At 43.2% G+C, this 13,856-nt stretch overlaps 1 protein-coding gene across 4 annotated transcripts in view; it reads right to left on the reverse strand.

Moving 5' to 3' along the window:
* Positions 1-13,392, reverse strand: part of LOC113407229 (metastasis-associated protein MTA1) — a 160,159-nt gene extending 146,767 nt beyond the window's left edge. For all 4 annotated transcript variants that reach the window (XM_026655459.1, XM_026655458.1, XM_026655460.1 and 1 more), the window contains exon 1: positions 13,318-13,392. In XM_026655459.1, the coding sequence (XP_026511244.1) occupies positions 13,318-13,345 (28 nt within the window). In that variant the 5' untranslated portion in view covers positions 13,346-13,392. The remainder of the gene's footprint in view (positions 1-13,317) is intronic.
* Between the last annotated feature and the right edge of the window lie 464 nt (positions 13,393-13,856).

A 13,856-nucleotide genomic window follows, 5' to 3' on the forward strand; every position in this document is an offset into this window, starting at 1 on the left:
AAGCATGCCAGCTGTCAAATGGAGCTTTCAAAGGGCATATCCAAAACAATGACAAGAGTGGCCACTTCATTTAAGGGGATTATGGGACATTTCCAGAGGCTGATCAGAGCGCAGTAATGCAACACCTCATTCACACTGACGCTGGGGCGCTCCAGCGGGGGCACATCAAACATTATTCTACTTGCCGAGGTGGAATACGTGGAGTCAGAGTGCTCTACGTGCCTTGCCAGTGTGGACAGGCATTGAGCTACTGCGCCTGGGGCTCCTTTAATGCGCTATAACTCACAAGTGTAGCCAAGCCCTTACTCAAAAGGAGTACACAGCGGCGGGGGGGAAAGAACCAACTTTATTTTGTCTTAAGTGGGATTGTTGCAATCCGTACCTCCCTCGTAAAGGTAGCATTCAGCAAAGACTTATAAACTAGATATACAATGTCTAGAAAATGTATGAACAGAAGCCCACAGCCACCTTTCAAATCTCTTCCTTGGAAACATAAGAATTTTCTGCTGCAAAAAGAGAGAGTAATCTGGACCATAGTTTTTCCAGTAGGTTTAATAGCTTTGAATTTATAAGCATTTTAATACACAGCTTTAACAATGTAGCACTGGAGGAATTTGAATGGTTTCCCCCACCCACTTTTGACTACCAGATAATAGAGAACAAGCAGATCTGTGTACTTTTGCAAAAACCTTTTCCTATCCTAGCAGTGCTCCAAATGCCCTTCTTCCATCCAGTCAATCTCATTTCTTTCCCCCATTGGGTGCACCAGGCAGGGGCAAAAAGGAACCAAGCATGTCCTCTCCATACTCATGAAAAATAGCGGTTTAACACTGGTCCACTCTGAATGGTAGACAGCTATATTAGTGAGATTCCATAAGTAAGGCTCTTAGCTGTGAAATGGTGTAATTGCTACTAGGAATTCTAACTTGAAGGTAAGATAGAGACACTGAGTGTTAGTAGGGTTTTGAAAGAGGACTCTATGAGGACATTAAAAACAAAATTAAGCTTCCAGGGCACTACCTGGAGAATTAAGAAGCACTTTTCCTCTTAAAAATCATTTATATGGTGTGGTCAGGAAATCAGTCCCTGTTACTCCACTCCCAGTGGCCTAGAGACAGCTGAAGCATGTTTGTATAAGGCATTTAACTTCAGGCTCACTAACATCACTCTGTAGGAAACCTAATATATCAGGTATATTGGCAGATTGGGTTATTATGTCCTTTGTTTTATACCAGGTATTCAGTTTGTACCATATGCTCGTGTATTTGTCAAACTGAAAAGTTTTTCTTGAAAACAAGAGGTATTATGATGGAAAACTATCCTTTTCAATGACCTCCCCTCAATGTCCAAGTTACCCAGGAAATATCCATCTAGTATCTCAGAGGAGAAGATGCAAAGGTGAATATGATGCCATCATAATCAGGTTTTAGAACCAAGTCATGTTGTGCCACAACAGAGCTTCTTAGTGTGCCTTGGTCTTTCATCAAGACTTTGGGGGCTTATTTAATTCATCTCTTAGGCTTGCTGGGGCTTTTCCATTAATACTTCATTACTGTCTGGCAACAAGAGGACTGATATACTTAACTTCTTTTTGGAAGCAGACATAAAATCCTTCTGCTAAGCTTTGCTCTCTTGAGAATGTGCTGTTTCCAGTAATATATCTAGGATTTACAACAGCCATTTTGAAACCATTTGGACAACCACCTTTCCTAGGTTCCCTCTTCACCTACCTCAGCCTCAAAGGCAAATATCCTTATTGCCAGAAAAGTGAGTTGAGTTCCTGCTTTTTTGTGACCCTTGCTATTCTTATCAAGTTTTCCCTTTTTTACGGTGGACCAGCTGTTAAGGACAAAGAAGAATTCCTTTCTGACCATGGGCTTCCTTTCTAAAGAGCCTAAAATGCAGCACCCTTTGGCTAGCTTAGATGGCCATTAAGAAAATGGTTTTAAATTCCTGAAAGTTTTTTTTCCAAAGGCCACAAAAGGAGAGCCCCTGAGGTTATTCAATACCATATTAAAGCACCAAAAGGGGGTCTTTGCTAGGAAAAAAAGGTGTCTCATCTCAAATTAACTAATGTCTTAAGTGAAGAGAAGGCAGTTTGTAGTTTTCACACAACGTATCAGATTGAGTTAAAGACTATGGAGAAGCCTTGCATTTACTGCAGACTGTTAAATTATGTGTCAATTACAAACTGCCTTACCTTCACTTGGCTTTTACCGCCTGTTATTTAACTCAAGATAAGGACACATTCTTTTTCATAGTGAAGACAAGGCCAAAGAGTATAGGAGACTGGACCCTCTGTTCCAGCTTCTCTGCTAAACTGAAGTGCCTGATGACATCCAGGGAAGTGCACACAAAGTAAATTACTTTGCCATGAGAGAGCTCAAACTTCTACCCATGTTAGTGCTATTCGGTGTGCTGGTGTATTGCTCCTATGTTGTTTGTGGGGATTTTCTAGCTTCGAGTTTTCTGCCATCTCAGGTTGTGACCCTCAGAGCAGTCAGCTCACCACTGTTAATGCTGTTGGGTGTGCTGGTGCATTGCTCCTATGCTGTTCGTGGAGCTCAGATGCTAGCTACACCAGGAGAGAGTGCAATTTGCTGATTCAGCTGACCTCAACGTCACTTATAAAGACAGACCACAGGCTCGGTTCGATGACCAAGGTGGTCGACCAGGTTTATTATCAACAAGACACAGTCCTAGTGCCCTGCCTCAACAGTTACAGGTACACTAACATGTATGCCTGGAACAAGGTATCAGCGTAATCAACGGAACAGAATGCTGTCTTATAGGCCAATACAAAGTTGCCCCTCCTATGATTTCTGCTTTTCATACATTGAAACTAACATGTTACCTATTACACTTCAGATATTGTTACCATCCTTACACCTTGTACCTGCTAGTTCAAACAAAACATCCTCATCCATTATCCTGTCATCCCCACCTTATCTTTAGTAGGGGGTCAGTGTAATCTTGTACCATCCTCTCCAGTCAGGAAGTGCTTACTTGGTTAGTTGATACCTAGATGTTACTATTCTGACAAGGCCTACTTTGGTTCACCCTCTTAGCCATGCCTAGGGTTCCAACAAGGCCTACACTCTACACTGAAAAGTTTTATCAGCATAGCTACATCAGCCAGGGGTATGAAAATACCATGCAGCAATTAACGCAGCTATGCTGACATAACTTTTCAGGGTAGATATAGCTATTTTGACAGAAGAGGGTTTTCATCAACATAGCTATCTTTAAAGAGGTGGTGTTCTTATACCAACAGAAAAACCCTTTCTGTCAGTACAGCCTCCATCTACACTATGGTGCTGTGCTGGCACAGCTATAGACAAAGTGTAGACATACCCCCAAAATAGTTAGGTACATACTTTTGCTCAGTGCCCTGAAGATGCCCCAGGCTCTGTAAGAGACTTATTTTGACATTGCAGGATTGAATTTTTTGATCATGTGGTTTCCATAGTCTGTTTCACATATGACTGCTCAGTCTAACAGCCAACAGGCTACTGGGGGGGTCTCGCAAAGTCCCTGTGTTAGAAAAGATCTGCCCAAGATGAAAGTCAAAAAAGTGATATGTGGCAAGATTCAAAAGCTCTGAATAGAGGAATATTTTCAACCAACTGGGACTAGGTCTAGTTTGAGAAGTTTATGAGTGGGTGAAAGTTGCAACTTTAACTTTTGCAACTAGGAAAGCATATATAAACACAGAACAGTGGGCGAGTTTCTTTGCAGGTTGTATTTTAAATTTCCATAAAGAAAAAAAAGAGTAAAAAAAAATGCATCTTGAATGATCCTAGAATACTCTAAAAATTCTCCTGAAAAAAGAGAAAGACATTTCTTGTAGCTTTTGAGAAAGGGTGAGCAACACTTTTTCTTCATGTTAAGTCCAACTTAGGCTTTACCTCAAAATTATGATGTTACTAAAAGAAGTAGATGAGCAAAGGCTTATTAGAAATATTCAAGGCTTACATGTGCTCAGATTTTAATTCTCAACACCAATCAATAGCATCCTGCCATTTATCATTAGCTTCTATCACAACTACTGGATATTTGTGAAAAAGCTTTGTTTCTACTTCCAGCAAGAGAAACTTGCTATCTACTATCGGAAATCACTCATCTAAGCACGATTTTAAAGAATGAAACTTTAATTAGAGTAACCAAAATTACTTTAAAAAGGGACTTTAATACTGAAATGCTTTTTTCAGTCAAAGAAACTTCTCATGCAATTTTCCTAATTGTTTGATCATTAATAAGAATTAAGGAGGTTCTACTATAATGATGGACAGTCCAATTATGGATTAAAAAATTAGTAAGAAAACAAAGTTTTTAAAAAGCAATGATGTTTCAAAAATACTTCATGGTATTCAAGATCTACTGTAGTTAATTTTGTAAAGTAATGGAGCCTTAGTACTACAAGACCTCATGATACTCAAGACTCTTATTAAAACTTCACTAGAAAAACAGAAAAGACTGAATTTTTTAAGAATCAAGTTTGTAAGTTAGAGGAATAAGATAGTGAGAATCCAATGTATCAAACCCCCTCCCCCATTTGACACTTTGGTTAACTAATTTTAACTTTATGACATCACAATCACATTATTGTCAAAAGATTATTATATCTCTGCAAATAAAAGCAGACACTACACTATTTTACAAAAAAAAGGCTGAAATCCAACCCAGGAATACACAATACCAAATTTCTACCCTAAACTACTGAAGTGTTTAAAATATGCTTTATTTTACTTTTGATTAATAATTGTAAATGTATTTTACTCTACTTTTGCCATCTTAAAATCTGTTTTGAAATTACACTCTTACAAAGTGGGGTGTGTGTGTAAGAGGACACAAATGGAAAATTTCTGGCTGAAAAAAGAATGACAAATGTACAAAACTGAAAAGGACCAATTAGAATGAAAATGCTTAGGCAACCTTACAAAGGGGGATGCTCAACTTAATATCTAGTCAATTTAAAAAATAGGAGAGACTTAGGCTACATCTACACTACGGACCTTACAGCGGCACAGCTGCTCTCCTACCAGCATAATTAAAAAAAAAAAAAAAAACCAATGAGCATCATTAGCTATGTCAACAGGAGAACCTCTCTTGACGTAGTGCTGTCTACACCAGCACTTTTGTCGGGGAAACTTATGTCGGTCAGAGTGTGTTTTTTTCCCCACACCCCTGACCTACATAAGTTTTACCAACAAAAATGCTAGTGTAGACAAAGCCTTAGAAGTTTTATCAGGTACTATAATAAAAATTGTAAACCCAGGGTAATTAAGTGTTTTTCTCTCACCCTTTTCGATATACAAAACAGGCCTACAAGCTGTGAAACTATGAAAGACCAAGATGCTAAAAGGAGCACTCAAGGAAGACAAGGCCATTGCAGAAAAGCTAAACAAATTATTTGCACTGGTCTTCACTGCAGAGGATCTGAAAGAATTATTCAGGTGGGAATCTCCTTTTAGGTGACAAATCTAAGGAACTGTCCCACATTAAGGTGTCAGTTGAGGAGGTTTTTGGAACAAACTGACTAAACAAACAGTAATAAGTAACCAGTACAAGATGGTATTCACCCAAGAGTTCTGAAGGAACTCAAATATGAAACCACAGAACTACCAGCTGTGGTATGGGACCTATCACTCAAATCAGCCTTAGTACCTGATGCCTGGAGGATAGCTAACATAACACCAATTTTTTTAAAAAGGATCCAGAGGCAATCCTGGCAATTACAGTCCAATAAGCCTAACTTCAGTATCAAAAAAATTGGTTGAAACTAAGAACAGAATTATCAGATACATAAATGAACACAATATGTTGGGGCAGAGTCAACAAAGCTTTAGTACACAGAAATCACACCTCACGCTATTAGAATTCTTTGAGGATGTCAACAAACATGTGAAGAAGGGTGATCCAGTGTACTTGGACTTTCAGAAAGTCTTTGAAAAAGTCCCTCACCAATGGCTCTTAAGAAAAGTAAGCTGTAATGGGATAAGAGGGAAGGTCCTCTCATGGACCAGTATTTGGTTAAAAGACAGGAAACAAAGGGGTAAGAAATTGTCAGTTTTCACTATGGAGAGAAAAATAACAGGTTCCCCCGAGGTTCTGTACTGGGACTAGTGCTGTTCAACATATTCATAAATGAACTGGAAAAAGAGGTAAACAGTAAGGTGGCAAAGTTTGCAGACAAAACTATCTTGAGTAATTTAGTAGAGCCCAAAGCTGACTGCACAGAGTTTCAAAGGGATCTTATAAAACTAGGTGCCTGGGCAACCAGATGGCAGATGAAATTCCATGTTGATAAATGCAAAGTAAAGCACATTGGAAAACATAATTCAGATTATACATACAAAATGATGTGGTCTAAATTAACTGTTACCACTCAAGAAAGATCTTGAAATCATTGTGGATAGTTCTCTGAAAACATCTGCTCAATGTGCAGCAGCAGTCAAAAAAATCTAACAAAATGTTATGAGCCATTAGGAAAGGGATAGCTATTAAGATGAAATATCAATGCCACTATATAAATTGATGGTACAGCCACACCTATTGCTTGAAGTTCTGGTTGCCCCATCTAAAAAAAAAGATACATTAGAACTGGAAAACATATAGAAAAGGGCAACAAAAATGATTAGGCATATGGAACAGCTTCTATAGGAGGACAGATTTAAAAGACTGGGACTGTTCATCTTAGAAAAGAGGTGACTTAGGAGGGATTTGATAGAGGTCTATAAAAATCATGAATGGTATGGAGAAAGTCAATAGGGAACTATTATTTACTCCTTAACATTAAACAAAACCCAGAGGGTCACCTGAAATTAATTTAAAACAAACATACAGAAGTACTTCTTCACACAACACACAGTCAGTCTGTGGAACTCATTGCCAGAGGACGTTGTGAACGCCAAAACTATAACTGTGTTTGAAAAAGAATTAGAGCGTTTCATAGAGGATAGGTCCATCAATGGCTATTAGCCAAGATAATCAGGGATGCAACCCCATATTCTAGGAGTACCTAAACCTCTGACTGCCAGAAGCAGAGACTGGCAACAGGGGATACATCACTCAATACATTGCTCTGCCCTGTTAATTCCCTCTGAGGCATCTGGCACTAGCTAGATATCCACTGGTCTGACCCAATATGGCCATTCTTATGTTCTTACTGCTAATGGAATTGACTGGACTCAAAGTGCTGCCAAGTGTACACAACTAATCAAACTGGTGAAAGAAAACTGAAAGAGGTTAGATAACTTATAATAATCTTATGTGATACTATCATCAGTAATAGGTCCAACATTTTCAGAAATAAGTTACTAAGTTGATGGTGTCCCCTTCTGAGGATAGCTGTAACTGCATAAACCCTATTTGTGACACCCTCCAGGCAGATGAACAAGTTATAATATTTGCAATGTCAGTTCCAGAAAACTTTTTAGACGTGTCACCTACGCCATGAAAAAAAAACAAAAAACAAACAAAAAAAACCCCTAGCTACCTTACACCTCCCCTCCCCAACACACACACAAAAAGCTTGAATCAAGAGGTTTTGCAACATATTTTGAAGGCCAGTAACTCAGGCTCTGTAGAACAAAAAAAGTGAAGTCTAGATTTAAAATGCCCCACCTTGAATGCTCTGCACCCAGCTCCATTCACACACAAATCTGGAGCTATCAGTAAATTGCTTCCTAGGTGATCTCAACTCTCATGATAGTGTAACAGGACAGAGTAATCAGGACCAAACCATAAAGGGCTCAAAAAATTAATATTTTGAGTTGTATACAGGAAGATATTTAAAGTCTCTGGAGCGTACTGACACAATTGTACTAATATGGCCAATCCAAAAAACACCTCTAACTAAGATGGCAACATATCTGGAACCAGCAGAAGTTTCTAGAAGTCTTCAGGTGTGGCCTAAAACTAAAGTACATTGCAGTAGTCCAGACTGGAGAGGACAAAATCCTAGAACACTGTGGAAAGCTCCACATAAAGAAAAAGTTGCAAGGAGATGATGAAAAACCCCACACTTAGCTACGGCTGAGCCCTGATAATCCAGAAGCAGCCATGAATTGAATAGGACCACTAAACTGCAAAGCTTGTTGGCAAATGGCAAGCCTACCCTCACAGTCCAGGAAGCAGACCTCACTCTCACCATCTCTGCTGATTATTTCACTCCTTCAACCCAACATTTCCTCTGCTCTACCTCAGTTCAGCTTCAACCAAGACTCAACTTCAGCTAAATGCTGGGAAAGCAGACACCACACCACTTGGGTCTGAGGAAAGAGATATGATACAGAGCTGAGTGTTATATTGATAACACTGCACTCTCACCATCTCCTCTATCAACTTCACATACACACTAAATAGAAAGTGTGACAGAATAAGGTACTGGACTGGGACTCCCAAGATCTGCATTCAATCCTTAGCTCTGGCACAAACTTCCTTAATCTGTGTGTCTCAGTTCCCCCATCTGAAAGAGAGTGGATATTACTTGCCTATATCATTAAGGTGTCATGAGGATAAATTCACTAATATGGGAAAGGCGATCAGACACTATAATGATAGGGGCCATAAGAAGAAAATCCTGGAGAGTTCCACAGATTCTACAGGAGGTATATCACATAGGGGAAAACAAAAAAAAAGTCAACTCCTGGTCCCTAGTGATGCATTAACAATATTTTTATTGTAAAGACTGATGTGGCTTTTTTTCTTTTGTAAGACAGTATGATAGACTCACAAAACTAGCTCTGCTCTATTCTATATCCAGGCCTAACACCTAAATCAAAGGGTAACTCTTAAAACTCCAGATAAGGCAAGAACCTTTCCATTAAGTTTCTCCAAGAAGATGTTATAGACAGGACTATCGTTAGCAGGACTGTCAGTATCAAGAGGTGGCTTCTTGAACATGCACATAACTGTTCTGATACATTGCCCTCCTGAGTGGAAGAGTTAGCACTCAGATAACAGTGAACATAAAACTTATCCACCTCATGACTTCACTAGCCAGCAGGGACATAAATCCAAGCTGTAGGTCACAGCCCAAAGCTCCCCACTATCTTTAGGTGTCACATTTGTCCAACTACATTTGCAGAAACAGGAAATCCAGAAGGATCTGCCATTATACAGGCAGCCAGTCACTGTAAACCTAATAAATCTTGTCAAACATTTGACTGCTTCCAAACAAAAGCAGACCACATTCACCATGCTGTCTACTACCCAGAAGATTTCAGGTTGTTTGGGCTTTCATAGATGCTATGGTAAAGCTTTTCTTCTTCACTTCTATTATATTCAAGGCACATGATTTCTAACAGTTCTTTAAGGATGATCAGTCAAACTCAGTGCTTAATGTCTGCTCCTGATGCTCTGGCATCTTTACTTTACATTTCATCTGCCGCAGGTCATCTATACACCCTGGTGACTGCGAGGATGGTTTTAAGGAAGATGATATTTAGAAACTACTGTGTCAACATTAGAGGGTAAAAGATAGCTAAAGTGTCCTACAAAGACAGAGAGGTCCACTAGGTGCATTGTAGTCTATATTAGAAAATGCTGTTAGTTTCCCAGGACAGAAATAAAATAGGTTCCACGCATCTACTGCAGCAAAGGTGAGCCCTGACAACAGTTTGCACAAGTTTATGACAGAAATCTTCACCATAATAAAGAAATCTTCACTATGACTTCTGCCAATCCCAACATCAAAATAAGTTTAGAAAGTATTGCTATCTATGTCTATTGAGACAAAAACTATCTAGTACACACCCATTATGATTATGGCAGCCATTGGATCTTGAGTCAATATACCAGGGTCATCATTCCCTACACATGGGGGAACTCTGCACCAAAAAATTAAAAATTCTGCACACTTTAAAATTCTGCATATTTTATTTGTCAAAATAATATAATCATGCAAGTTTCAATTATTTTGGTAATTTATTTCAAAATACCTGTCAGCAACTATGTCTGTAACAATACAGACAACAAAAAAGATTCAGGAAATGTTTTTTGACAAACAGATTCCTTACTAGGCATATTAATACACAACTCTGAGTAATAATTCATTTAAACTACAATACAGAAATTTATTTACTGCACCCTTCAGAAGCAGCGCAAAGGCTCGGATGAGTCAGGGGTAATGGAGGAGCTGAGGGAGAGGGAAGTCATTACTGGGAAGGAGCCTGGGTGTGAACTTGGGAGGGTGTTGGGTGTGGGTTGGAGAAGTATGGAACAGGGTTTTTTTGGGAGGTGAGTAGGAATTGTTAGGGAGCCTCCACCATGCAGACCCTGGCTGACCCCTAGCCTCTCATTCAGTCAGGTACACTTGTCCCATGTGTCCCTGCACTCGCTCACCCCCATCTGTCCTTGCACCCCCACTCAGCCACCCATGTACTCCCCTCCTCCTATCCCCATGTGGCCCTGCACCCCCACTCCCATTCAGCCTGCAACCATCTATTCCCCCCCACATCATCTGTGATCCCCCCAGAAGCCCCATGTGCCCCACACTGTACATCCGTCCACCCCATATCCCGTTCCTGCTGACCTGGCCCCATGGGCTAGGCACTGTGAGAAAGGTAGCCTCTTTCGCTTCCCTATCTGAGCTGGGGCTGCTCCCACCCAAGAGCGGCGGCTCTGTTCTGGTGCCACAGCAATTCCCAGTGAGTGAAAGACACAACTGCAGCACCTTTCCAGCAGAATGTATTTTCTGCAGGGGAAAAAATTCTGTGTGGCACATGAATTCTGCATGCACGCAGTGGCGCAGAATTCCCCCAGGAGTAATTCCAATGGATGCTAAAGTAACTCCTGACAATACGCCTGGATGACCAAAAACAAGTATTCATCAGGGAACCAGAAACGTATTGAAGATGGCCCTTTCCAGATGTGCACACATCTCCCATTTCAAAATTGGCTGTTCTCTCCTTTCAAGGTGATACAACCAACACAACCTCTTTCATTAGCTCAGACTGAACTAATGTCTTCTAATAGTAATAGTCATCTAGAGACTGCTGGATCATCTACATAGGGCTTGTAATGTGTGTCAAGTCAAGGCCACATCCATATGTAAAATAATGGAGAGTGATAACTTTGTCTAATAGCCTTTCCCTAAACAATATGACCCACAGAACAGGGTTCCTGGCATTCAATGCTCCAGAGATGAGATTCCAGCAAGACCTGTGAGACTGAATTAAATGCCAAACAAATGGTCAATCCCTGTGAAATAATCAGTTTTATAAATCACAACAGGAACCAAGAGACACAAACCCCTACAATTTATCTCCTTCAGAATCCTGCCCTCAATAAACCCAATCCATAGCAGTTATGCTCAGCATTCTCTGAAGCCAAAGAGGCAAAGTTAGGACAGATGGGAGCCACATCATATCTCCTCACCAAGCCAAATACAATCAGAGGCATGGGTAGATGTGACAAAGTAAGAGGCACCTAATGAGGAGACAAAAGCAAGGGAATATAAAAGCTAGGCCAGGGGTAGGCAACCGGCCGCACACGAGCCGAAGGCGGCATGCGAGCTGATTTTCAGTGGCACTCACACTGCCCAGGTCCTGGCCAACAGTCCGGGGGGCTCTGCATTTTAATTTAATTTTAAATGAAACTTCTTAAACATTTTAAAAACCTTATTTTCTTTACATACAACAATAGTTTAGTTATATATTATAGACTTATAGAAAGAGACCTTCTAAAAACGTTAAAATGTATTACTGGCATGCGGAACCTTAAATTAGAGTGAATAAATGAAGACTCAGCACCCCACTTCTGAAAGGTTGCCGACCCCTGAGCTAGGCCAAGGTGAGTGGAGAGAGATTAGCAAAAAGGACAATAATTGGAAGCCAGGACTAGGACTTGGTCTCCTGCCACTCTCTGCTTTGCCTGTCATTCCTGCCATATCTTCTTCATTAATCCATTTTTTCTGGAATTGATAGCACCACAATGGTCTCTGGATGCCAAAGGAAATGGGGTATTCTTAGATGCAGGGGGCTGATTCAGAACAGAACTCCCTTGCATTATTCCTCCCCTCCTCACTCCCAGGAATAAGAAAGCTCCACAGCACAGCTGGCATCCAGGAAACCATCCACACCAGGCCACCCTTTCAAAGTTTAAATTCCCTATAATTCAACCCCATACTCCTGTATCCTCTTCTTTCTCCTCACATGAAAGAAACATGGGACAGTCAGACAGAAGTGTGGGACTCTGAGCAGGATGCCTAGAAGGGAAGAGGTAGGAGTCAAGCGAAAGCCACCATAAAACAATGGTGGGGAGAGAGAAGACAGAAACCAGCAGAACTATTTCCACAAACATCCATACTCCATGCTCCCATAGCACCCCACCCACACTGTACGAACTACTGAGAAAGCCTCTCCTGGTCCTCCACCTCAGCCCACGCAAAGCCACACAAGCACCTCTTCACTCCTACATCCCCCAACTCTGCACCCCCACATACCTATCAACCCACAACCCTACTCTGAAAGCCCATCCCCAACTCTCAGCCCACAACTCTGCTCCACACTCCCCCACCCCCAACTCTGCCCCCATACATCTCCCTAGTTCCACAACCCCCAGCACTGCACCCATCCAACCCCACCCCCTCCCAAGCCCTCATCCCACACATACCCCGTCAACCTTCCCCTTTCAACTCCCCAGCCCTAATAGCCTCTCAGCCCCATGACACTCATCCTCTACCAGCACCAGAGCCCCAAACCCCACCCACACACTCCCTCCCCCAACTCCACACACACTAACCCTCCCCACCTCATCCCTACAACCCCCTTCCCACCCCAGAGCGCCCATCCCATGCCAGCCTCCATCCTACAATCACCAAACATATCCAGCCCCCACAGTCCCCTTAACCCCAGCCCCAAATTTTACCCCCACCCCTACAATCCCCGGCCCCAGAGCACCCATCCTCTGCCAGCCCCCCAACTCCACCCCCCCATTTCTAGCCCCAATTCTGCCCCCACCCCAGCCCCATCCTACATTCTACTCCCACCCCTACAATCCCCCCGGCCCCACAGCACCCATCCCCTGCCAGCCCCCAACTCTGCCCCCAGCCCTACAACCCCCAAACCCACCCAGCCCCGCCCCACATCCACCCCTTATTCTACTCCCACCCCTACAGCCTCCTGGCCCCACCGCACCCGTCCCCTGCCAGCCCCCAACTCTGTCGTCCCCCCGCAACCCTCTCCCCGCCAGCCCCCTGCCCGGGCTGCCCCAGATCCCGGCGGGGTGGGGGGGCCGTGACGCGCCGCTAGCCCACGGGGAGGAGCGGCCGGCAGGGGGGAAGACTCGGGCCCCCGGGGAGGGGGGGCTTACCTCCGACCCGGTACATGTTGGCAGCCATGCCCGGGCTGGGGGGTCTGGGCCGCTCCCGCCGCCGCTGCCTCCAGGTGCCGGATCCGCTGGAAAATGGAGGCTGGAGCGGCCGGGAGGGGGAGGGGAACGAGGGAATTAAAGGGGCCGCGCCGGCCGGGGAGCGGGCGGCTGGACTGAGGCGGTGCGGGGAAGGGGCAGATCAGAGCCGGGGGGACTGTGCGGACAGGGGGCCGATTAGAGCCGAGAGGGACAATGTGAGGAGTGGGGGGAAGATTAGAGCTGCGGGAGATAGTGGGCAGAATTGGGAGGGCGGGGGCAGAAGGTAGGAGGAAAGTGGGAGTATGTGGGAGCCAGAGGCGGGAGAGGGAGTGGAGGGGAAGGGGCAGCAGGGGGGCTGTGAGCGGGTGGGGGGCAGAGTGGGATATCAGAGGGAATTGGGGGATGGGAAAGGAGGCAATGTAGGGGATGGGGTAGGGAGGCAGGAGAATGGGGCAAAGGAGGAGAGGCCATAGTGGCAGCCTTAGGTCTACTCATCCACT

Source organism: Terrapene carolina, unplaced genomic scaffold (genome assembly GCF_002925995.2).
Source record: "Terrapene carolina triunguis isolate 2854851 unplaced genomic scaffold, T_m_triunguis-2.0 Scaffold210, whole genome shotgun sequence".
Taxonomy (NCBI): domain Eukaryota; kingdom Metazoa; phylum Chordata; order Testudines; family Emydidae; genus Terrapene; species Terrapene triunguis.